At 40.0% G+C, this 26,245-nt stretch overlaps 1 protein-coding gene across 5 annotated transcripts; it reads left to right on the top strand.

Annotated features, from left to right (window-relative positions):
- The first annotated feature begins 382 nt into the window (after window positions 1-382).
- On the top strand, window positions 383-26,245 carry LOC102477454 (zinc finger protein 596). Of its 5 annotated transcripts, XM_006153167.3 has the most exons (6): window positions 383-414; window positions 7,116-7,242; window positions 9,179-9,277; window positions 23,940-24,022; window positions 25,040-25,226; window positions 25,360-25,451. In XM_006153167.3, coding segments are annotated over exons 1-6 (510 nt in total). In that variant the 5' UTR covers window positions 383-402; the 3' UTR covers window positions 25,362-25,451. The 5 variants fall into 5 exon arrangements, with proteins under 5 accessions (XP_006153229.1, XP_014445084.1, XP_006153227.1 ...); XM_014589598.2 differs by having other exon boundaries at window positions 9,218-9,277; window positions 25,040-26,245; XM_006153165.3 differs by having other exon boundaries at window positions 25,040-26,245.

Raw genomic sequence — 26,245 nt, 5'->3', positions numbered from 1 at the left:
GTCATCCTCCTGGATGCCGCCACAGTCCAGGGCTCGTACCTGCAGGAACTTATTCATCTGCCCAACCGAGATCCACCTGCGTTTCTGCTCCCACCCCAGTCCTGCTCCTCGGAATCTCCCAAGGTCTCTCACCCGTCACCAACATTCAGGGACGGGGACAGCAATCCCCACCCCAACAAACAGCAGCTGAAACAGCAAACAAAGGAACTTCCGACTCAAGATGGCAGCGGGGCCTAGGAGCACATGCGCAGAAAAAACCCAGAAGGGGTCCCTCGGTCTTATGCGGGTCACGTTACTGGAGGGCGGGACTTCATTTCCCACAAGGCTCTGCGCCAATATTTTAGCCTTCGACGTCATAAACTTCCTCCATTCGCCAGGAAGCAGTCTTCCTGTCTGTGGACTATGGCGGCGTGGGTAAGTGCCGGTTGGTACCCTTGTGGTTGCGATATGTAGTTTGCTTCTTTATTACATCCCGGTTTGACATCTTTACACAGTGTGGGACGAATGTGGGGCTTTGATCATAGGCGAATTATTTGAAATGATTAGCTTTTATTTTTATTTGGCTGAAAGTATTGCAGTTATAGGACCCCGTACTATATTTTACAAATGTATTCTTTTCTTGAAAGAACCACTTATTTAACTTAACTTTATTTGTTATCATTATCATTACTACTTACTACAGGGCACACGTGCTGACCAGAAAGAGAGGGAAAGTGAGAAAGCAAGCCGCCAGGATCAGGACTTAAACTGGTTGGCCATGTGGGAGTGTCCAGCCCTTAGCTACCACACCGCGTGCTGGCCCCTAGATATAGCAACACTCTTGATGACTAGGACAGAAGAGGTAACCAATGGGTATAAATACAGTAATAGTTATAGGTATGGTTATAAACTGAAGTATTCAGACGTATTATGCAATCTACCAAATTTCCCTTTGGGGGAATAAATTCTGCTCCCCAAATATTTCTGTAGATACAGGGACATCTTCAGGACATCTTAGTGTGACTGTATTTGGACAGGTGGTCTTTGAAGCAGTAGTTAAAAAGAGGTCATTGGGGGAACCAGCAGTTAGCGTAATGGCTATGTCGCTGGACTCCCACGTATTTGACCGCGGTTCACGTCCTGGACCGGTGGCTTAAAACTCACGCCGGGCGCATGTGTGTGCATGCCCAAGATCCCGAGAGGAGAAGGGATTGTGGCGTGACCATCCCCCCTGGGGGGGTGATCTCTCGCTTTCTGTCTCTATGTCTCTCTCTCTGTGTGTCTGGCGAGCCCCGCCCCCCACAGGAAAAAACTCCCAAAAAAAAAAAAAAAAAAAAAAAGGTCATTGGGTGGTCTTTGAAGCGGTAGTAAAAAAGACGTAATTAGGGTGGGCTCTAATCCAGTATGACTAATCTCCTTATAAGAGGAGGCAACTAGGGAACCAGCAGTTAGCGTAATGGCTATGTCGCTGGACTCCCACGTAGTCGACCGCGGTCCGAGTCCCGGACCGGTGGCTTAAAACTCACGCCGGGCGCGTGTGCGTGCATGCCCAAGATCCCGAGAGGAGAATGGAGGAGAAGGGATTGCGGAGTGACCATCCCCCCTGGGGGGTGATTTCTCGCTTTCTGTCTCTATGTCTCTCTCTGTCTGTCTGGCGAGCGCAGGCGCCCTATAGTGAAAAAAAAAAAAAAAAAACCTCTTAAAAAAAAAAAAAAAGAGGAGGCAACTAGGACCCTTCACATGACACAGGGAAGGGCATGTGAAGATGCAGGAAGAAGGCTAGCACAATAAGCCAAGCAGGTGGGTCTCAGAAGAAACCAGCTCTGCAGACTTTTTTCGGGAGAGGTTTTTTTCGCTATAGGGCACGTTCGCTCAGCAGACAGAGACATAGAGACAAAAAGCGAGAAATCACTCCCCACGGGGGATGGTCATGCTGCAGTCCCTTCTCCCCCATTCTCCTCTCGGGATCTTGGGCATGCACGCATATGCACGCGAGTTTTAAGCCACAGGGTCCAGGAGGGGAACCGTGGTCGACTGCGTGGGAGTCCAGTGACATAGCCATTAAGCTAACTGCTGGTTCCCCAGACTCTTTAATTTCAGATGCTCAGCCTTTAAAACTGTGGGAAAATACGTTTGTCTTTTTGCACTACCTAGTTTCTGATAATTTCGTTATGGTAGCCCTAGGTGCTATTTGGAGGTTGTAAACTATTACAATTTCATTTTGAAAGTGAAGGGTGGAACACTTTGAGGTTCAGAAGTCACAGCAGAGTAATATTTGTGGAGCATAGAAAATGATTTATTTAGCAAGATAGAGGTCAAAGTTGCATGTATTCTGAAAGTCACTGAGACTGGTTGTAATTGTACTGGCTGTGGGTCCAGTCCAAGACCACAGTTGTCCTGCCACTCAGGTTGCAACTGCTGGTGGAATGAAAGATAATTTTATTTAGGAAACTGGTCATTTGGGAAGATGGTAAACTAATGTTCAAATACCAACTCTGAAATCACAGACTGTGATAGGGGATCTCAGTGGAAAAGAAGATAAGGAAAGGTGTGAGAGGTGGTGCTACATGTCCATTGTGCAGCCACAAAGGGTCTTGTTGACCCCAGAGTTCCTATGCACAGGGTCACTTCAGCTTACAGGCCAGAATCTTTTTTTTTTTTTTTTTTTTTTGCCGTGGGGGCGGCTCGCCAGACAGAGAGAGATAGAGAGACAGAAAGCGAGAAATCACCCCCCGAAGGGGGAAGGCCACGCTGCAATCCCTTCTCCTCCATTCTCCTCTCAGGATCTTGGGCACACACGCACACACACCCGGTGTGAGTTTTAAGCCACCAGGGCCGGGACACGAGCTGCGGTTGACTACATGGGATTTCAGCAACATAGCCATCATGCTAACTGCTGGTCCCTTCCTTTTTGTTTTGTTAGACATATCTGTTCCCTGGCTGTGGTTTCAAGGCCCAGCTCCTGTGAAAATTCAGCAATGCTAAAATTAAATTTTTTGCTACAAGTTGAACAGTGAAACAAGAGCAGTTAAGTAAAGAGAAACTACTCATTTTTAAGAGCAAGTCTGTTTAGGGGCCAGCAGGTGGCATAGCGATTAAGGTGCCCATCTCCCAGGTGGCCAATTCCATTTCTAATCTTGGACTGGGCTACTTTAAACTCATGCATGTGCATACCCAAGATCTCCAGAGTAGAGTGGAGGAGAAGGGATTACAGTATGGCCAATCCCCTTACAGGATGATTTCTCACTTTCTCTCTGTTGAGTGCATGCAGGCTATAGCAAAAACCTCTCTCAAGAAAAAAAAGCAAGTCTTTTCCTTCTATTTTTACTTAAGAATTATCTATTTAATTTTGTTTTTATTTACTTTTTAGTTTGACAAGAGAGAGAGAGAGAGAGAGAGCGAGAGAGAGAGAGAGAAAGGGGAAGTGAGAAAGAAAGCCACCAGGTTGGGGACGCAAAGTACAGTAGCCATGTGAGAGTCTAGCATCTTTAGCACTACACCACCTGCTGGGCCCTCTTTTTTTTTTTTTTTTTTTTTTTGGTTGTTTTGTATGTTGTAGGGCCTGTACATTCACTGGAGAGAGACAGAGTGACAGAAAGTGAGAAATCATCCTTCAGCACAATAGCCGTGCTGCAAGTCCTTCAACATTCTCCTCTTGGAATTTTGAGCATACATGAACATGTGCCTGGCGTTCTCACACCACTGGGTACAGGACTCAGTCATGCCACTGGGTACAGGACTCAAATAGTGCAATCAGCCACATGGGATTCAGCCACCTTAATCTCCACGCCATCAGCTGGCCCAAGAGCCAATCTCTTTAAGTCTTAAGTAGCATGTATGAGGAATAGTCCAAGGTATAAGAAAAATTGTATATCTTTTAATAAAGTGTGTATTAAAATTAGTGTGGATTAGAACTGGGCAGTAGAAATGAAGAGTATTATGTTTGGAATTGGAGTCAACACATTGGAGGTTTTAGAATGGTGTAGGAACTGGATATGAGTAGTAGGTTTCAGGAAAAGAGAAAAGACATTGTAATGACATAGTGGTTTTTTTTTCTGTTTATTAATATTAGTGGTGGCATTCCAGGAAAACTTAGGTGTAGTGTGCAACATTTAAAGAATTGGAACACAGAAGACAGGCAGAATATAACTAAAATTATTGCCATATCTTTATCTATGTATATAAACTTATCATATTGTTAATCTTCTTTTTAAAGATTTATTTTATTTGTTATTATTTAATTAGACCATAGAGAGAAAGGGAAAGTGAGAAAGTAAGCTGCCAGGTCCGGAACTCAAACTGTGGTGGGCTATGTGGGTGTCCAATACCTTAACCACGGAACCATCTACCGGCCCCCATATTTTTTCTAAACCTCCATTTTGTCAACCTGGTGAACACCATATAATCAACACAGTTATTAGGAGGACTAAATAAGTGAATGTGTGTTATCTATAAGCACATTGTCACGTGTAATGCAGATGGACTATTTTTTTTTCCCCTGGGTCTCACTTACAAATGGGTAAATCCATGCTACTTTTTAAATGATCCATTATCATCCTTTGTGTATGAGATAGATAGATTTAGTAGATTTAGTTATTGATATTTTAGGTGAAAATTTAACTTTGTAAAAATTTCTTTTACATCTACACATATGTGTATGTATAACTGAAGTGCATGGATATTACAGTTAGTGAAGGTGAGTAAACAAGATTTCAACAAATTTCAGCTACCGCTTTAATAAATATCAAGTAGAGTCACTAGATTTTTTTCTAACACTCAGTCATTTGATATTTTCTTATCACCACTGACCTAGTGTCAGTATGTAACAGTAGTGTTATAACCTAGGTACTCTTGCTACCTACTGGTACAGAGGTTTTCAGGGCTAGATTGGCAGGGTAATAAACAATTGATTCTTGAAAGTAGAATACATTTTTGAAGTGAATAATCTCATCAGGAAACATTCTTCCTTGATTAATATTTAATTCCATGGAAGAAAGATTTCAAAGTCAGGGTTGAATGAGGGCAGAAAGGGAGTGATATTCCAAATAGTGTGGTAAATGCTGGAGAACCATGGTTAACAAATGGAGGGATGATAAAACCTGAGAAACTCCTCATTATTCACGTAGAAGTAAAAAAAAAAAAAAATGCACCAATGGAATGAGTCAGGGATCTCTGTTTTGGAACCCCAGGAATAACTCTAGTCACCATGGACTAATTAACTTATAGAACTCAATACTTTTCATGTTCTAATCCATTTTTCTGTTTCTTGGGTGGAAGCTCATAGTCAAGGGAAACTCTGAGGCTTCATGATAAATGGGTCTGGACATTGTGCACAAGAGTTGCTTCCTTCTCTATCCAGTTTTTCCTGCTTAGTTCTTGGACTATTTATGAGTGAGAACCCAGAAAAAGACAGTGAGAAACTAAGTTATTGGCAGTGGATCCACTGGTGAGTATAGAATGCCTTTTTCTATACAAACTGCTCTCATGTCCCCAGATGGTCCAGTTTCCCCTATTTCTATGGATTTCCTAAGGGGTATCATGAATATTCAGGGATAAGGGTTTTTAGCCTTCATTAAGGTTGCATATTTTCAGAAGATAAGTGTTATTTTTTCTCTCATTGAGCTCATGGTCTCATTGGAAAATAAAATAATTGACTCATCATCCATGCATTTAACTGCAGTTGGTTTAAGTGTGGCGAAAGCAGGTTATAGAAATGAGTGAGGAGTAGAACTTCGTACTGCAATTGGGAGGCAGATGTTTTAGCAGGTGGCTCAATCAGTCCAGTGTTACAAGTCCTGGAATGAGGTCTGTGCAGTACTGAGGGACAATAAGAATGGTTTGGACAGGAAAAAGATGAAGAATCATTTACTTTTTTTCTTCTAACTTAAACTTTTGAAAAATTAATAAAATACATTTGAACTTTTAAAACATCTATAAAGATTTTTTTCTTTCTACCTTTTAGTAACTAATCATTTATTCACATTTAATACTAGGGAATAATGTATAGGAAGTAGTGTTAAATTTCTTATGGCTGTCCAATTAGGTGCAAAGTAGGAAAATGAATATAATAGGTAGAATAAAATTGCAGTCTTGGGAAAAGCTGGATAGAGTCTTATGTTTTACTTGAACAGAGGATAAGATACAAGGCATCAGTAATGGAGCTTGCAGGTGGTGTGGTAATTTAGGCACTGGGCAACCACATGTCTGACTGTGGTTCTAGTCCTTTACCCAGTGGCTTGGAAATCAAACCAGGCATATGTGTTTTGTGCCCAAAATAACCAGAGGAGACTGGAGGAGAAGGGATTATGGCATGGCCATTCCCACTGGGAGGTGATTTCTCACACACTCTGTCTCGCTGGTGAGCACACGCATTTTATAGTAATAAAATCTCCCCCCTTCAAAAAAAGAAAAAAAGGCAGGCAATAATAAGTAGTGTTTGGCATTCCCAGTGAAATTCAGAATACTAATAGTTTTTCATACATTCTCGTTAGGTAGGAAGAACTTTATACAGTCATTGGTTATTTCAACACTCCAAAATATTAAACCATCTCATGGATGAGGAATCTGAGGCTCACATAGGGATTTAAAGAAATTTAAAGAAAGTCACGACTTAAAAGTGGCATCTTATTACAGTTTTCCTTGTGGTAAGTTTGTAAAGTACTTAAAATTCAAGAGGAAGATAGTTTTAGTTATGAAATTTAAAGCGCAAACTTTATAATGAACCATCTGGAATTCATAATAGACACTTTATTGATAATTTTCCAAGTCGTATTACACCATACCTCTTTTTTTTTTTAAAGATTTATTTTAAGTTTATTCATTTACTTATTTATTTTAATTTGACTAGAGAGGGACACAGAGAGAGAGAAAGTGAGAAAGCAAGCCACCCATTCCAGGACTTGAACCACCGTCTGGCATGTGGGAATCCAGCACTCTTAACCACCACACCATCTGCTTGCCCCAATAGCATTATTTAAAAAAAAAATGGCACTTAGAATGAATAAACTGGATCCCAAAACACAGTTCGATCTGTGAACTCAGTTTCTCTTGCTGGCTCAGCATTGTTGTCTCAACGCTTTCACTCTGGACATTGGTAAGATGGCTCTATCTAAATTAGAATGTTCATGATGTTCTAGGAATCAGTGACCTTTGAAGATGTCACCATTGACTTCACTCCGAAAGAATGGACCCTACTGGACACATCGGGGAGAAAACTATACAAAGATGTGATGCTGGAAAATATTAGTCATCTGGTATCTGTTGGTAAGTCTGTTAGTAGGTTTTTTTTTTAATAATTATTTATTTAACCTTGTCTATTCATTCATTTATTTTTATTTGACCAGAGAGAGAGAGAGGGAGAGAGAGAGAGAAAGTGAGAACGCAAGCCGCCAGGTATGGGACTTGAACCATACTCAGGCATATGGGAGTCCAGCATCCTTAACTACCATGCCACCTGCCAGCCCCCCATAAATAATTCTTAAAAAAAAAAAATAAAGTCAAACCACAAACAGTCCCTTTCTGGAGGACTTATGATCCATGTCCCTTACACGTCTAATAATAATAATAATAAAAATATATATAAAAAAAGAAAGGTCCAGGACTGGAACCATGGTCAGCCATGTGGGCATTTCCAGCACCTTAACCACCATGCCCTCTGCTGGCCCTGTGTAGTTCTTTATGTAGGTGTGCCTGTATCTATTCACTACATTAATCATCAGGGATGTGGAAGAGCTTCCTCATATCTTGCTCCAATCTTTTTCTTGATTCTTCCCTAGACCCAATAACCATATTACAGAAATTCTTTGATGACATATTATTTACATCTAGTTTGTCATGGCATTAGAATGTGGTCTTGACCATAATTTGGTATCTTTATTTCTCTTTTTTGTTTATTTAGTATTTTTCTATGAGTGAGGGAGAAAGAGAGAGAAAAAATAGGAGAGATGAAGACTCCTAACAGAGCATTTGTTCTGTAGTCTACCCCAAGTTTCAGCCAGTTGAGATTATGGATACACATGTGCACATCTGAAATACTCTGGGCGGCCTTGGGACTTGAACTGAAGACTTCTCCCATGTGGGTCCTGTTGTATTATTGGTGCACCACTCCTATACTTTCATGTGTTTCTTGTCACGAAATCTCTAAAACTCAGGCCAGAACTGGGAATTCAGTAAATATCCTTGAAATCATAAATAAATAAGATAAATTTATAAATATGATCATTCTTGGGATTTGGTTATAAGACCCCCCCCTCACATGCTAATATTCAAAGGTTTTGTAGTTCCTTATATAAAATGGTATATTATTTGCATATAATCCTCATACATTCTCCAGTATATCTTAGATAATCTCTAGATCAAAGGTAATAGTTAATACAATGTAACTAACTAACATATTAAGTTTTTTATTGTTACAGGATTACTTTTACTTTTTTTTTTCTTTTCATTTTTTGGAGAGGTTTTTGCTATAGGGCGTGTGCACTCGCCAGACAGACAGACAGACAGACAGAAAGCAGGAAATCACCCCCCAGGGGGGATGGCCATGCTGCAATCCCTTCTCCTCCATTCTCCTCTTGGGATCTTGGGCACGCACGCACACACGCCCGGTGAGTTTAAGCCACTGGGTCCAGGACTTGAACTGCAGTCGACTATGTGGGAGTCCAGCAACATAGCCATTACGCTAACTGCTGGTCCCAAGGATTACTTTTACTTTTTAAAAGTTTCAATGTGTGGTTCCTTAAATCTACTGCTATGGAACCCATGGATATTGAAGGCCAAATGTAATTAATTATTCTGCTCTAGGCAATATGTTGAGGCTTGAGATCAATGTGAAAATAGCAGAGTTTTGATTATTCCTATAGAGTTTTTGTTTCTTGGATTGTACTTGAGTAAAATAGTCATCCCACTGCAGAAGCATTTGATTTCTCTGTTTTTGAACAGACTTAAAATTCTGTATCCTGACTTCGAAGTTGGCATCAGTGTCCTCAGGTCCTCACTATTTTGAGCACATAATTGGGATTTCTCCCAATTATGGGAGAAATTATTTAGTGAAGGCCCTTCAATGCTTTCTGTGTTAAATATGTTACTTGTAATGGCGTCCAAGGTTGTCCATATTCTTCCTCCATGGGCTTGCATGGACTTGATGATAATATACATTTATTATCATAAAATTCAAAACTCTCTGCCTGTGTCCCATGAACAGGGTATCAGTTCTGCAAATCAGATGTGATTTTCCATTTAGCAAAAGATGAAATGGAGTGGACAGTGGAAGGAAGAGGATTTTCTCAAGGCCAAAGTCCAGGTGAGCTGCAGGGACTTACACTGCCATATAGGCAGATGCTTGGTTTATTCTCTTGGTATTATCAGCTGCAGATTTTGTTACATAAGATGTTTTCTAAAATATAGGAGAGGACTTTGGGCCAAAATATTTTAGATACTCTTATTATTTCTTTCAAACGTTATTTATAATATATGTGTCCTCCTGGCATAATTTCTCACTTTAGGAAAATAATAATTGATCTTTTGAGTTGTCACAAAAGTCATGATGCATATTTTTCACAGAGAAACAGAAAAATATGTCATGACTTTTCTGATGACCCAATATTGATTGGATTTTCATTTAGGCATGAGGACTTTTGTTCTGAAATCCCTTTTAAATACTTCCCCTTCTTAACTGACCTAACACATGTGTGTTTTATTTTTTTTTAAGTTTCAATCCTGAAAATTTTTCCTATTTATTCTATAATGTATTTCTTTTTTTTTCTTCTTTTTTTCTTTTCTTTTTTTTTGGAGAGGTTTTTGCTATATGGTGCGTGCGCTCGCCAGACAGACAGAGAGAGACAGAGAGATAGAAAGCGAGAAATCACCCCCCAGAGGGGATGGCCACGCCGCAATCCCTTCTCCTCCATTCTCCTCTTGGGATCTTGGGCATGCACGCACACGCACCCGGCGTGAGTTTAAGCCACTGGGTCCGGGACTTGAACCGCGGTTGACTATGTGGGAGTCCAGCAACATAGCCATTACGCTAACTGCTGGTCCCTATAATGTATTTCTTTAACCTTTAGTATTCATTCACTTGTCACATTTGTTCCATCTAACTGCCGTGGTTTTTTTTTTTTTATTTAAGATATTTTTATTTTAATTTACATGTAATCACATATATCTTTATAGTGTACAACATTGCTTTTTCCAGCGCATATACACGCTTATCAGTCAAGACAAAGATATTCCTATATACATTATCATCAGCAAATAGCTTTTTATTTTCTTGTCAATGAAGCATAATTTTTTAAAAAAATTCTTCCCCTGCTCCACTTCTCTGCCATTGTTCACTCCTGTATTATCTCTGTCCTTGCTATCTCTAGTACCCATCGTTCCCCTCCCTGCCACCATATCTTCAAAACTTCAGTTTTTACTATAGAATGCAGACAATTGATATATATCGTGAAGTCTCTCTTTCATAGACTGGCTTGCTTCACTGAGCATTAAATCTTCTGTATTTGTCTGCTTTGTATCAGATGTCAGAGTCTCATTGTTTTTTATGGCTGAGTTGTATTCCATAGAGTACATATGCCACATTTTTTCAGTCCTCTCACATAGTTTTGGACATTTGGGTTGATTCCATGTTCTTGTGATTGTAAATAATGCTCAATAAATATGGATGTGCAAGTGTTTTTCCAGCTGAGGGTTATTCTATCATTTGGGTAAATACCTAAGAGTAGAATTACTGGGTCATATGGTAGTTCTATTTGTAGGTTTCTGAGGAATCTCCATATCCTTTTCCAAAGTTGTACTAATTTGCATTCCCACCAACAATATAGGAGAGTTCCCTTTCACCACAGACTCGCCAGTACTTAGCATTATTTATCTTTTAATTGTATTCATTCTGACTGAGTGAAGTGGTATCTCATTGTGGTTTTGATTTGTATCTTTCTTACCATAAGAGATGTTGAGTATGGTTTCATATGCTTTTGTACCATTTGTATATCTTCAGAGAATTGTCTGTTTAGCTCATTTTCCCATCTTTTAATTAGATGGTTTTTGTGGGTAAGATGCTTGAGTTCCCTGTATATTCTGGTTACTAGTCCCTATCTGAGGTATAGTTTCCAAAAATGTTCTCCCATGCTGATAGTTGTCTTCTTTAATTATTGTTTCTTTGGCTGTGCAGCACCTTCTCAGCCTAATAAAATCCCATTTGTCTATTTTTGGGATTGTTGCCTGTGCTTTGGAGGTCTTCTTTAAGAAGTCTTTTGCTATTCCAAGGTCTCCAAGAGTTCTTCCTCTGTTTCCCACCATTATTTTTATGGATTGAGTTTTTATGTTTAGATCTTCAATCCATTTTGAGTTAATTTTTGTGAGTGGTGAGAGATAAGGATCCAGTTTCTTTTTCTTTTTTTTTCTTTTTTAGGAGTTTTTAAAATGTGTCCTAAAGTCATTGAAGCAAAAATCAATATAAAACATTCTGCTTTCTTTTACAATTCCCCAATGCAAACAAACAAACAAAACCTATTTATTTGTAGGAAAAAAATGGTTTTGTACATGGGATAAAACAATATAAATTCAAAACGTAGAGATAAGGGTTAGTTCTTATCTCTTTAAAATGTTTATATGAATATCCAGTCAAAGCTAACAAGAGTATCTCTCTTGAAATGTTATTTCTGTGGCTTTCCAAGTACACCACAGGACTGCACACTGTCTTGGAATGTTTCCAGAAGGCTCTCTCAGTGATCAGGTAACAGAGTAAAAACCTCAGGGTCCTTTCTTTCAAATGGAAGAGGGAAGACGGACAGAGAAACTATTCAAACTTCATCTTCTTTCCTTGTGGCTTATGGTCTCCTCCTCCTCTGCCTCCTCAGAAACCATCTTGTCCTCCAAAGCCTCCTCAGCCTCTGCCACCTAATCCATTTCTGCCACTCAATCCACTTCTACCTCTGCCTTCACCTTGGCCTCCAAAGCCTCCTTTGCCACCAAATCCACCTCTCTCCTCCACCTTGGCCTCCAAAGCCTCCTTTGCCTTCACCATGACCCCTGAAGCCACGTTCACCCTTAGGCTTGGCCCAGTCCATAGTAACTTTGTTTCCATCAATTTCACCATCTTCCATGGCCTCCTTGGCAGCTTTGGCATCTTCCTTACTATTGAAGTCTACAAAACCAAACCCTTTGGAGGATCCTGTTTCCTGCTCAGTGACTATCTTTGCACGAATAGAGCCATCAAGAGACTCCTTTAATGTCTCTTCGGTGGTATTCTCAGACAGACCTTTGACAAACACTTGGAGGGCTGACTTCTTGTGTTAGATGATCCCCTGGGTCCTTGCAGCTTCAGCCTGATTGCTCTGCCTTTAATTTCCCTCTTATTACAGGAGTTTAAAGCTTCTTTACCATCTTTAAATGAAGCAAATTCTATAAACGCATACCTTGTAGATTTGCCATTTTGGCTCTGAGGCACTTTGATAAAAGTTGCCTTCTCAAATACTTTCTGAAGTGTTTCTTCGGTTGCATTGTAGGAGAGATTGCTCAGAACCAGAGTTTTTGATTCACCACTTACTCAAAGTGCCATTTTACTCCAAGTGCTATTCTTCCCACCTCTGCAGTCTTGATTTTGACCTTTCTCTCCAGTGTAGTATAGAGAAATGGACTGCCCATCAATCTCTGTTCCCTGCTTTTCTTCTAAGGTTTTCTCTACATCACCTTCTGTCTTAATTTCAATATAAGTAATTCCTTTACTTTTTTCATCTCTGCTGATTATTCTGATCTCCATGTCATCTTCAAATACTGAGTGACTTTGTAGGGGAGATTTTTGGCCAAAAGTGTTCTTATATCTTCCTTTTTGTCTTTTCCTTTTGGTTTCTCTAGTCTAATTTCATTGCCAAAGACATTTATTTATTTATTTATTTGCCAAAGACTTTTAAACTGGTGAGTTCCAAAGCTTTTTCTAGATCTTCAGCAGATTCAGTCAGCATAGCCAAACTTCCTAGATGTACTGATTCTGACTTCCACAACAGCAAGATCATTTTTAGCAAAAACATTACTAATAGCAGTTTTTAATTTAGGAGTAGATTTGTTATTGTTCAGGTTTCCAACAAACAGATGAAAGGGTGTAGTTGGTTCTGTGGCTTCCACTTTCTGTTTCTTGGCCTCAGGAGCTGCTTTCTGTTTGGTTATTTCCTTCTTTCGCTTTCTAGGAACATCTTTGCTAGGGTTTTCTTCCTTCTAATTTTCCTCATCCTTATAGTCTTTATTAGCACCATCCTTCCTCCTTGTCTTCCTCCTCATTATCCTCATCATCATCCTTTTCATCTTCATCTTCAGCCGTGGTCTTGGCTTTCACAGGCACAGCTTTTGCAGTTTTCTTTCCTTTGGCTGGTGTGGCCTCCATAGCTTCTTCAGACTCATCTTCCTCATCTTCATCTTTGTCCTCATCCTCCTCCTTTGAGGCCAGGGCTGCAGCTGCTGCTTTGATCAGCACTCTCGAATTCATTCTCATCTTCATCCTCATCATAATCAACTTCCTCACTGCTATCTTCCTCCTCATTGCTGTCTTCCTTTTTGGGATTCTTGCCATTCTTTGCCCCCTTTGCTGGGGTGGGAGCTCTTTTCTTACTAGTAGTTGCTACCAATGCTTTGCCCAGTGTGGCTCCCTTCTTGCCAGGTGTTGTGACTGTTTTGACTACTGTAATGACTACTTCTTGTACTGTATGGCAGCTGCCTTTTTGCCTGGGCTGATTGCTGCTTTCTTGGCAGGTGTGGGAACTGCGACCCTTTTTGTTGGAGAAGCTACCACCTTTGCTGGAGTTGTGGCAGCCTTCTTACCTTTTTTCTGAGGGACGATAACCTCTTCTCCACTGCTATCATCTTCATTTTCTGACATTTCCTCATCTTCACTTCTACCTCCTTTGGAGGAAGAGCCATTTTGGGGGAGGGGTGGTCACCTTGATTTTTACCAACCTTAGTGAGGTTCACCAGGATGGTGGCTTACAATGGCAGAGTGTGTGGTGGGCCAGTGGCGCAGATGAGTCTTGAGGAATTCCAGCAACATTGATGGTGGCTGTGCGCAATGAAGATCTTGGAGTGTGTTTGCTTGGCTGCCAGCTAGATCTTGAGACTGAGGTGAAAGATTGATCCAGTTTCATTCTTATGCAGGTGAATATCCAGTTCTCCCAGCACCATTGCTGAAGAAATGAAATTTCTTTTTCCACTGGATTGTCTTCTACCTTTTGTCAAGGTTAAGTTAGATGTATGTTTTGGGGTTTATTTGGGGGTTCTCAGTTCTGCCCCATTTGTCTACCTGTCTGTGTGCTTGCCAGAGAGACAGAAAGCGAGAAATCACCCCCTAGGGGGGATGGCCACGCTGCAGTCCCCTCTTCTCCACTTTCCTCTTGAGATCTGGGGCACGCATGCACATGTCCCTGGCTTGAGTTTAAGCTGCTGGATCTGGGACTCAAACAGTGGTTGGGTACATGGGATTCCAGTGACACAGCTGTTATGCTAACTGCTGGTCCCAGTTTCTTTTTTTTTTTTAAATAGATTTTTGCTATAGGGCACATGTGGTTGCCATAGAGAGACAGAGAACCAGAAAGTGAAGAAATCCCCCCCCCCCCTGAATGCTGATGGCCACACCACAATCCCTTCTCTTCCATTCTCTTCTCAGGATCTTAGGCACATACATACAAGTGACCAACGTGAGTCTTAAGCCGTAGGGTATAGGACTCAAACAATGTTTGACTGTGGAAATACAGCAACATAACCATTACACCACCCTCTGGTCCCAGTTATTGTGTTCTAATATTATTACAGTTTTGTAATATGTTTTGAGGTCAAGAAGTGAGATGCCGTCTACTTTATTCCTCTTGCACAGTATTACTTAGGCAATAATGGGGCCTTTTATGCTTCCATACAAATTTTTTTTCCCTGTGTCTGTAAGGATTATCTCTGGTAGTTTGATTGAAATCGCATTGAATTTGTAGATTAACTTGGGTAGGATTGACACCTTGATTATATTAAGTTTTCTGATCCAGGAACATAGAATTTTTTTTTTCTTCTTTTTTTTTTGGAGAGGGTTTTGCTATAGGGCACATGTGCTTGCCAGAAAGATAGAGAGTGACACAGAGACAGAAAGCGAGAAATCACCCCCCAGGGGGGCTGGCCATGCCGCAATCCCTTCTCCTCCATTCTCCTCTCAGGATCTTGGGCACGCACGCACATACACCTGGTGTGAGTTTAAGCCACCAGGTCCAGGACTCGAACCGCGGTCGACTACGTGGGAGTCCAGCAACATAGCCATTACGCTGACTGCTGATCCCAATGGAATGTTTTTAAATACTTTTTGATATCATTTTAAATTTCTTTTTCTAGTGTTTCATACCTTTTCTAGTGGAGATCTTTGACATATTTGATAAAGTTTATGCCTAGGTAACTTACTGGTTTTGTGGCTATTGTGAGATTTCTTCTTCAGTTCTGTCTCAATTTGTCCATTGTTGGTGTATAAAAATGCTATAGATTTCTGTATGTTCTTTTTGTATCCTGCCACTTTACTGTATTCATTCATTTCTAGGAATTTTTCTGTGGAGCCTTTTGGATTTTCTATGGATAGCATCATATCATCTGAAAATAGACATAATTTCTCTTCTTTTCCTGTTTGGATGCCTTATATTTGACTTTCTTGTCTAACTACTTTGGCTAGAACTTCCAGCACTGTGTTAAAAAGGAGTAGAGAAAGTGTACAGCCTTGTCTTGTTCTGGTTTTTATTGGAAAAGATTTCAGCTTTTGTTTGCTTTTATAGCAAGATTTTTAGTATAGAGTATGTTCTCTCATCAGAGAGACAGAAAGCAAGAAATCACCCCTGGGGGGATGACCATGCTGCCATCTCTTCTCTTCTATTCTCCTCTTGGTATCTTGGGCACACATGCATACACGCCCAGTGTGAGTTTTAAGTCACTGGGTCCCGGACTTAAACCTGGGAGTCCAGCGATGTGACCATTACTCCATCTGCTGAATCCCAGATTTCAACTTTTATCCATTCAGTATGATGTTTGCTATGGGTTTGTCATAAATGGCTTATTGTGTTGAGGAATGCCCCTTCTATGCCAATTTTGTTGAAAGTTTTAATTATGAAGGAAGGTTGTATTTTTATCAAGTACTTTTTCTGCATCTATTTATATGATCATATACTTTTTATGTTTCCTTTTGTTAATGTGATGTATTACATTTATTTTGCATATGTTGAACCATCCTTATGTCCTTGGAATAAAGCCTACTTGGTCATGGTGTATAATCCTTTGAATATGTTGTTGATTATAATGTGCTAGTCTGTTAAGAATTTTTGCACGTATTCATCAGGGATATGGGCCTGTAGTTTTCTTTCTTTATTTTTTTAATGTCTTTGTCTGGTTTTGGAATTAAAATGATAGAGGCTTCATAGAATGAATTTGGGAGGGTTCCTTCCTTTTGAGTCTTTAGAAATAGCGTGAGGAGAATTGGGATTAGTTCTTTAAAAGTTTTGTAGAATTCAGAAGTAAAGCCATGGAGACCCAGGCTCTTCCTCTATGGGAGACTGTGTATTGGTGAATCAGTCTCATTACTTGTTATTGATTAATTCCGTTCTATTTCTCCCTGATTCGATATTGGTAAGTTATACACATCCAGAAATTTTGTCTTATCTAGATTTTCTTGTTTGTTGGCATGTAGTCACTCATAGTGCTCTCTGATGATATTTTGTATTTCTGTTATATTTATTGTAAAAACGCCTGTTTCGGGAACCAGCAGTTAGCGTAATGGCTATGTCGCTGGACTCCCACGTCGTCGACCGCGGTTCGTGTCCTGGACCCAGTGGCTTAAAACTCACGCCGTGTGCGTGCGTGCCCAAGATCCTGAGAGGAGAATGGAGGAGAAGGGATTGCGGCATGACCATCCCCCCTGGGGGGTGATTTCTCGCTTTCTGTCTCTGTGTCTCTCTCTGGCGAGCACACGCGCCTTGTAGTGAAAACCTCTCCAAAAAAAAAAAAAAAAATGCCTGTTTCCCAGTTTCCTTGATGATTTATGTGGTTCCTTTCTCTGTTCTTCTTGATTAATCTAGTTAATGATGTGTCAATTTTGTGTATCTTCTCAAAGAGCCAGCTTTTGGCTTTGTTTATTTTTTGTATAGTTGTTTTATTCTCTATTTCATTTATTTCTGCTCAAATCGTTTTAATTTCTTTTCTCCTGGAATTTTTTTTGGGGTCTTTTGGTGGTTTTTCCAGTTTCTTGAGTTTTGTCACTAGGTTATTTGCAACCTTTCTGCTTTTTTCTTGTGAACACTAATTGCTATGAACTTCCCTCTTGTGGCTACTTTTGCTGTGCCCCATAGGTAATAAACATGTTTGTTCATTACCATTAGTTTCTATGAATCTTTTGATATCAGTTTTAATTTCTTCTCTAGTTGTAAAGTCATTTAGAGGTGGGTTATTTAGTTTCTATGTATTTGTGAATTTTCGAGGGCTCTTTCTATAGTTGATTTCAAGTTTGATTCCATTGTGGTAGGAAAAGATGCTAGCTATAGTTTCTATACCTTTGCATTTGTAATGGCTTACCTTGTGCCCTATCATGAGGTCAGTCTTCGAAAATGTTCCATGTGGGAGTGAGAAAGATGTAATTTTCTGGTAGTTAGGTACAAAACTCTGTAGTATCTGTCAACTCCATTTCATGTATGGTATCATTTAGATCTTGTATCTCTTTGTTTATTTTTTGTCTAGATGATCTGTCCAGAGGAATCAGTGGGGTGTTGATATCCCCTACAGTTATTGTGCTGCAAACTATCTGTCCCTTGAGATCTAACAGTCTCTCTTTGATGTATTTAGTGCTCCAGTGTTGGGTACATAGATATTTACAATGTTCTATCTTCTTGGTGAACAAGTCCTTTTAGTACTATATAATGTCCTTCTTACATCTTACATTTTTCATCTCTTTTTTTTTTTTTTTTTTGAGAGATTTTGTATAGGATGTGTGTGCTTGCCAAAAAGAGAGAGACAGACAGAAATTGAGAAATCACTCCCCAGGGTGAATGCCACACTGCACTCCCTTCTCCTCCATTCTGCTCCTGGGATTTTGGGCATGCATGCACACGTGCGTGTTTTGAGTTTAAGCCACTGGGTCCAGGACTCGAACCGCGGTCAACTACATGGGAGTCCATCTGCTGGTCCCACTCTTTCATCTTAAAGTCTATTTTGTCTGATAACAGTATCACTACTCCAGCCATTTTTTGGTTTCCATTTGCATGAATATCTTTTTCCATTCCCTCACTTTCAGTATGTATATGTACTTATCAGTAATGTATGCATCTTGTAATCAGCATATAGATGGCTTCAGTTTTTTTATCCATGTAGCCAGTTTATGTCTTTACATGGGAGAATTTAATCCATTAATATTCAATATTATTATTGATATTTGTGGATTTATCCCTATCATTTTGTTAGCAATTTTCTTAGTGTGGTTTTTTGTTTGTTTGTTTGTTTGTTTTTGGTCCTATTTCTGTTTGTCTCTCTTTAGTTAGCCTGATACAACACTCTCCTCAGTACTTCCTGTAGAACTGGTCTACAGTGGGTGAATTCTTGCTGCTTTTGTTTATCTGAGAATACTTTTATTTGTTCTTCCCATTTGAAGGATAGTTTTGCTCAATATAGTATTCTTGGTTGAAATTGTTTTTCTTTTACTATTTTGAGTACATTTTTCCATTCTTTTCTTTCTTGGATTGTTTCAATTGAGAAGTCCGATGTTAGACTCATGGGATAACCTTTGTAAATAGCTTGCCATTTTTCCCTTTTTGTTTTTAGAATATTGTGTTTATCTTTAATTTTTTTTATATAAAATTCTTTCATTATTATTTTTAATTTAATTAATTAATTTTATTTGTCCAGAGACAGAGAGAGAAAGTGAAATTGAGCAATCACCCAGGTGTGAGATTCAAACTGTGGGTGTCCATGAGGGAGTCCAGCACTTTAACCCCTGCGCCACCTGCAGGCCCCTTGTCTTTAATTTTTACCAATTTGGCTATAATGAGCTAGTGGGGAGCATATTTTTGTGTTGATTGTATCTGGGGTATTTTTAATATCTTGAATTTGAATTTCTCTGTGTCTGTCTATATTTGGAAAATTTTAGATAGTACTTCATGAAAGAGGTTTTTCATGCCTTTATTAGATTCTTTACCTGGAATACCCATCATATGGACATTTGGGTGTTTCATGGTGTCTAGAATTTCCCATATGCCGTCTTCATATATATATATACATATATATATATATGTATGTATGTATGTATATATATATATATATGTGTGTGTATGTGGCATGGTCCAATCTGCTGTCAGTGCTTTCTAGGGAGATTTTAATTTCTTATATTGTATTCTTCATTTCCAGAAGTTCTGTTTGATTCTTTTGTGGGGTGTCTATTTATTTACAAAATTCTTTCATGTCCTGAAGTCATTTTCTCATTTCTTAGAACTGATTGTTTTCTCTGGCATCTCATTGAGTTTTGTCACTATGAATATTCAGAATTATTTTTCTGACATTTCGTGTCTGTCTTTGTCTCCCCACTGTTGTTAAGGGGCTACTGTGCTCACCACAGGGAGAGTTACCAACTTGTTTTCTCATGTTTCTGTAAGATCTGTGTTGTTTTCTAGTCATCTCATACAGTATTCACTTTTTTGTATTTATTAGGGTAGATTCTGTAGTATCGGTAGAGTTAGTTTCACCCTAGTCCCCAGGTGTGTTCCTATTGAAGAGATCTGTGTCCCAGGTCAGAGCAGTTATGGATAACTTTAGGTGCTTGGTTCCTCTTCAAAATGTTCAGCTCTTGGTTAGGTGGTACCAAGCTAAGGAGATATAACTTAGTGAAGAGGATCAAGTCACATACTGCACAAAGCACAGGAGTGTTGAGTACTGCCTGAGCAGTGGTCAAAATAGTGGCAAAAGTTCCAAAGTTGGTCCCAGGTCCCAAGTGCAGACTCACCCAAGGAGACCTGCCTAGATTAGACTCAAGTCACCTGTGGGTGGGCGGGGTGAGCCCAGGCTGACAGAGCAATGGGCAACAGAGTGGCAGAAGTTACAGGATTGCTTCCACGTCTAGAGTTTGGATTCACTCAAGGAGGCCTGTCTAGACCACATTTAAGTCTCCCAGTGAGCCCAGGCTGCTCTAAGTGTCAGTTTTTTGTTTGTTTGCTTGCTTTAGAGAGAGCTTTTTGCTATAGTGCTGGTGTGCTTTATCGGAGAGATGGATAGAGACAGAAAGATAGAAAATGAGAAATCACCCCCCAGAGGGGATGGCCACACCACAATCCCTTCTCCATTCGCCTCTCAGGATTTTGGGCATGCATGTACACACGCCTGTCATGAGTTTTAAGCTGCCAGGTCCAGGACTCAAACCACAGGTGACTATGGGGGAGTCTAGCAATGTAATTGTTATATCATCTAGTGGTCCCTGTTTTTTTTTTTTTTTAGAGAGATTTTTTTGCTATGGCACACATGTGCTTGCCAGAGACAGAAAGCGAAAAATCACCCCCCAGGGGGAAGACCATGCCACAATCTGTTCTACTTCAGTTCCCTCTCAGTATCTTGGGCACACATACACACACACACACACACACACACACACACACACACACACACCTAGTATGATTTTAAGCCAGTGTGTCAAGGACTCAAACTGGTTGCCTACTTGGGAGATTAGTGATGTAACCATTATGCCATCAGTTGGTCTCTTAAGTGCCTTTTTTTTTTTTTAAAAAAACAAAAAAAAAAACAAACAAACAAACGAAAACAGGACCAGCAGTTGGTGTAATGGCTATGTTGCTATACTCCCATGTCGTTGACTGCAGTTGAAGTCCTGGACCCAGTGGCTTAAACTCAGGCTGGGCCCTTGTGCATGAGTGCCCAGGATTCAGAGAGGAGAATGGAGGAGAAAGAATTGCGGAGTGGCCATTCTCCCAGGGAGTGATTTCTTGCTTTCTTTCCTATAGCCAAAACCTCTTAAAACAAAACAAAACAAAACAAAACAAAACAAAACAAAATACATATTCACAGGACCAGCAGTTAGGGTAATGGTTTCATTGCTGGACTCTCATGTGCAAATCAAGTTTCAAGTCCCAGACCAAGCAACTTAAAATTCATACTGCGCAAATGTGTGTGTGTGCCCAAAAGCTTGAGAGGAGAATGGAGAAGGGATTTCATTCCCCCAGGAGTGATTTTTCTCTTTCTGTCTTTCTCTGTCTCTACAATGAGTACATGTGTGCAATAACAACAACAACAACAGCAAAACTCTCTTAAAAAAATAGTGAGTCTAGGACCAGCCATTGGCATAATGGCTGTGTCACTGGACTCTTAAGTAGTCGACCACAGTTTGAGTCTCTGACCCTGTGGTTTAAATGCATGCTGGGCGTGTTTGCGTGCATGCCCAAGATCTCGAAGGAGAATGGAGGAGAAGGGATTATGGCATGGCCATCCCCCTTGGGGGGTGATTTCTTGCTTTCTGTCTCCTTCTGTCTTTCTAGCAAGTGCACATGCCCTGTAGTAAAAATTTTTCAGAAAAAAAAAGTTCTGTCATGACAGGTAAGATCTAGTATTTTCAGGGATAAGAGAAATGAAGATGTTCTGCTGAGAAATCACCCTATAGAGGTAAAAAGGGCAGGCCTTTGGGAAAGAATACTGAGTCTACTATGAGAGCTGAGATCTAGTGCTTTCAGGGGTAAGAGAAATGAAGATGTTCTACTGAGAAACCACCCTGGTAGAGCCCCCCTCTATCCTTCTCGCTCTTTCTCTGTTTCTCTCTGTCTTTTCATTTTTTAAATTTTTCTTTATATAAATTTTTTTTAAGGAAAAATATTTTTTTGGAGAGGTTTTTGCTATAGGGCACGTGCTCTCGCCAGAGACAGAGAGAGAGAAAGTGAGAAATCACCCACCAGGATGGATGGTCACGTCACAATCCCTTTTCCTCCATTCTCCTCTCAGGATCATGGGCACACACGCCTGGCGTGAATTTAAGCCACTGGGTCCAGCACTTGAACCATGGTCGACTACTTGGGAGTCCAGCAACATAACCATTACGCCAACTGCTGGTCCCCTAGGAAAAGTATTTTCTTGGCTCTGAAATCCTCCTTTATTTTGGTAATTATCTCCTCTCCTTTCCTCCCTTCCATTTAGAAGCAAAAACAGGCCTTTAGAAAAGAAGAATGAATCTGCCATGAGAGCTGAGAGTGTGCCATGTGGTTTTCATTTTTGTTTTTTAGTATAAATATTTTTGTTTTTCTTTTTTTTCTTTATGTGTTTTCTTATCCGTTTTCTTTTTTCCTTTTTTCTTTTTTTTGAAGAGGTTTTTGCTATAGGACGCGTGCACTCCCCAGAAACGCAGAGAGAGACAGAGACAGAAAGCAAGAAATCAACCCCTGGAGGGATAGCCACACTGCAATCCCTTCTGTTCTCTTCTCCTGCGTGAGTTTAAGCCACCGGGTCTGGGACTCAAACCGCTGTCAGCTACAATAGGAGTCCAGCGACATAACCATTACACCAACTTCTGGTTCCTATCCTTTTTCTTTGACCTCATCATATTGCTTGCTGCTCAGCCTTTAGGCATTGAGTGTCTAGACAGGTCTAACTGAAACATAGCCAAGCATTTGAATATTATTAGATCAACATTTTCCTCAATTCACACTGAATCTGCAACACAAAGGGAGAAAAACAGAGTTTACATCTCCTCCTGTGCACCTCTGATTGCTCAGCTTGAACTTCTAGAAATTAGGAAGAAATGAATAACCCATCAGGTGACTAGAAATAACCACAGAGGCACAAGAAATGAGAAACTAAGAAAATATCTCTCCACCAAGGGAAAAGAATAACTCCTCTTCATCCACAGACAGTACAATGGAACTCATGGAAATGTCTGATAAATAATTTAGAAAACCCATAGAGACAAAACTAACAGAGATGGAAGAGAAGAGAGACAATGAACTCCAAAAGAAAAGAGCCAACAAGTTCCAGAAAGTGAAGTTCTTAATGAGAACTGAAAGAGGAAATATGCACTATAGAAAGAATCAAATGGAACTGTTTGGGATGAAAGTTATAATACAGGAAGTCAAAACCTCCCCTGAAAGCATTAAAAGCAGAACATATTATACAGAAAATCGAATCTCAGATCTAGAAAACAGAGTCGCTGGGCTAGTAAAACCCACCGTGAAGACGGAGAAAATAGCACCCCTAAATGAGAAAAATATATGAATAATACTAGATACCACCAAAAATGTCCAAACATCTGGATAATTGGTATCCCAGCAGGTAAAGAAACAAATAAGGGCATTGATAATCTATTCCATGAAATCCTGAAGGAAAACTTTCCAAACCTAGAGAGGCATTCAAAACTCCAGACCCAACAAATACAAAGGATACCAAATAAGATCAACCCAAGACGATCTTCTTCAAGACACATCATAGGCAGACTGACCCAAACCACAGACAAAGACAAGATACTGAGATTGGCAAGAGAGAAACATCAAGTTACCTGAAAAGGATATCCCATCAGGCTAACAGTGGAACTCTCATTGGAAACAATCTGAGCCAGGAGAAATTTTGTGAAACAATAAAATGGAATAAATAAAAAAGGAATGGAAAGCAACGGCAGATACCAGATACAGTGTGAGAGGAGGGTGAGAAATGGCATAGGGGGAAAATATACTCAGGAAATAAGAAATGGAAAATCATTTGTAGACAATAACATGATTAAGCCACTTTACAGTGTATTCTGGATGGGAAATCACATTTTGTATGCTGTGATGATGTTCAGTGAAAGAATTTTAAATAAATTTTAAGTTAAAATTATATTTACAAATATTTAAAAAATATATTTATATATATATATACATAATGTATTTTCAAATATGCCTATTTTATTTTCAGTATCTTTGTTTTCCTAATGCTATGCTAACCAACCTTTTTTACTGTTCTTATAGGTAGGGCAATTTCACATAAACTGCAAGAAATCCTACCCACACAACAGATCAGCAGGGAGAATACACCCATAGTCATGTCAACGGTAAGTCCATGCTTGTGTACCCTGGTCATCCAAATAGATACCTGACATTTGGGTATGTTAGAGATTCAGCACAATTGCCTGAGTGTAATTAAATCACTAAGCTTTTTATAAGCCAAATGTTTTAGATTGTTTGAATTTAGTAAAAACTAACATGAGGTGGGACCAGCACTTGGCATAATGGCTATGTTGCTGGACTCCCATGTAGTTGACCATGTTTCGAGTCCTGGACCCAGTGGCTTAAACTCATGCTGAGCATGTGTGCGTGTGTGCCCAAGATCCTGAGAGGAGAATGGAGGAGAAGGGATTGCGGCGTCGCCATCCCCTCTGGGGGATGATTTCTCGCTTTCTGTTGCTCTGTCTCTTTCTGTCTTTGTGGCATGCACACACCCCCTATAGCAAATACCTCTCCAAACGAGAAGAAAAAAAATAAGTAAAACTAACATGAGGTCAAATCCATAACCTGACATCTTTAAAACAATGGGCAATTGGATAAACATTGCTCATTTGCCTACTCTTTGCAATACTGAAATTTTCAAAATTAATCTGGTAGGGACCAGCAGTTAGCGTAATGGCTATGTTGCTGGACTCCCACATAGTTGACCGCGGTTCGCGTCCTGGAACCAGTGGCTTAAAACTCATGCCAGGTGTGTGTGCGTGCGTGCCCAAGATTCCAAGAGGAGACTGGAGGAGAAGGGATTGTGGCGTGGCCATCCCCCCTGGGGGGTGATTTCTCACTTTCTCTCTTTCTCTCTCTGTCTGTCTGGCGAGTGCACGTGCCCTATAGCAAAAACCTCTCCCCCTCAAAAAAAAAAAAATTAATCTGGTAGTCCATCAGTTGGGATGCTATGTAAGAGAAGTCTTTGGCTCAGAAAAAAGTAGCATACCATGTGTATGGAAGTAATCATGATTTTATTCTAAGTTACCAATGATTAATCTTATATTCATGTGTAGGAGAACTAGTGTGTGGATCTATGTGTGCAAATCAGTAACAACATTTTATCTTCTTCATGAAAACAGAAATCTACTCAAGAAAATCCATTTAAATGGAATGATATGGCAAAAAATGTCACTGAAAGCTCCGCATTGAGTCAAAATGTGTTCACGTACAGAGCAAAGAAGTCCTTTGTCAACCATCAGTGTGGAAACTCCTTTAATAACTATTTATATCTTAATCAATGCAAGAAAAATGAAACAAGTAAATCATGTAAGTGCCATCTGTGTGGGAATGCATTCAGGCAATCAGTTAATCTTAGACTACATGAGAGAGTACGCACTAGGAATAAGTCATATGAATGTCATATATGTGGGAAAACTTTCATATTGCCTCATTCCCTTAGAGCACATGAGAGAATGCACACTGGTGAGAGGCCTTATGAATGTCATCTATGTGGGAAAGCCTTCACTCGCTCTTCTTCTCTAAGAAATCATGAGAGAACACACATTGGAGATAGGCCATATGAATGTCATCTATGTGGTAAAGTCTTTCATCACTCTTCCTCCCTTACAAAACATGAGAGAAAACACACTGGAGAGAGGCCATATGAATGTCATCTGTGTGGGAAAGTCTTCTGTCAGTCATCTTCCCTTACGAAACATGAGAGAAAACACACTGGAGAGAGGCCATATGAATGTCACCTGTGTGGAAAAGCCTTCTATGATTCTTCTGGCCTTAGACAACATGAGAAAACGCACAGTGGAGAAAGGCCACATGAATGTCGTCTCTGTGAGAAAGCCTTCCGTTGCTCTTCTTCCCTTACGAGACATGAGAGAAAACACACTGGGGAAAGGCCATATGAATGTCATCTGTGTGGAAAAGCCTTCTATGACTCTTCGTGCCTTCGAGCACATGAGAGAATGCACACTGGAGAGAGACCATATAAATGTCATCGATGTGGGAAAGCCTTCACTTACACTTCTTCTCTAAGAAATCATGAGAGAACACACACTGGAGAGAGGCCACATGAATGTCATCTATGTGGGAAAACCTTCAGTTACTCTTCTTCGCTTAAGGTACATGAGAGAACACACACTGGAGAAAGGCCATATAAATGTTATCTATGTGGGAAGGCCTTTCTTTGTAACTCTCACCTTAAAAAACATAATCGAACTCACACTAGAGAGAAACCAATATGCTTGCCATCTGTATAAGAAGGCTTTTAGGAATTGTAATTCCCTTATACAACATGAGAAAACACTCAATAAAGAAAGGCCATATAAATGTCA

Source organism: Tupaia chinensis, unplaced genomic scaffold, assembly GCF_000334495.1.
Source record: "Tupaia chinensis unplaced genomic scaffold, TupChi_1.0 Scaffold000365_1, whole genome shotgun sequence".
Lineage (NCBI taxonomy): Eukaryota > Metazoa > Chordata > Mammalia > Scandentia > Tupaiidae > Tupaia > Tupaia belangeri.
This window is presented reverse-complemented; position numbering and strand designations above follow the sequence as displayed.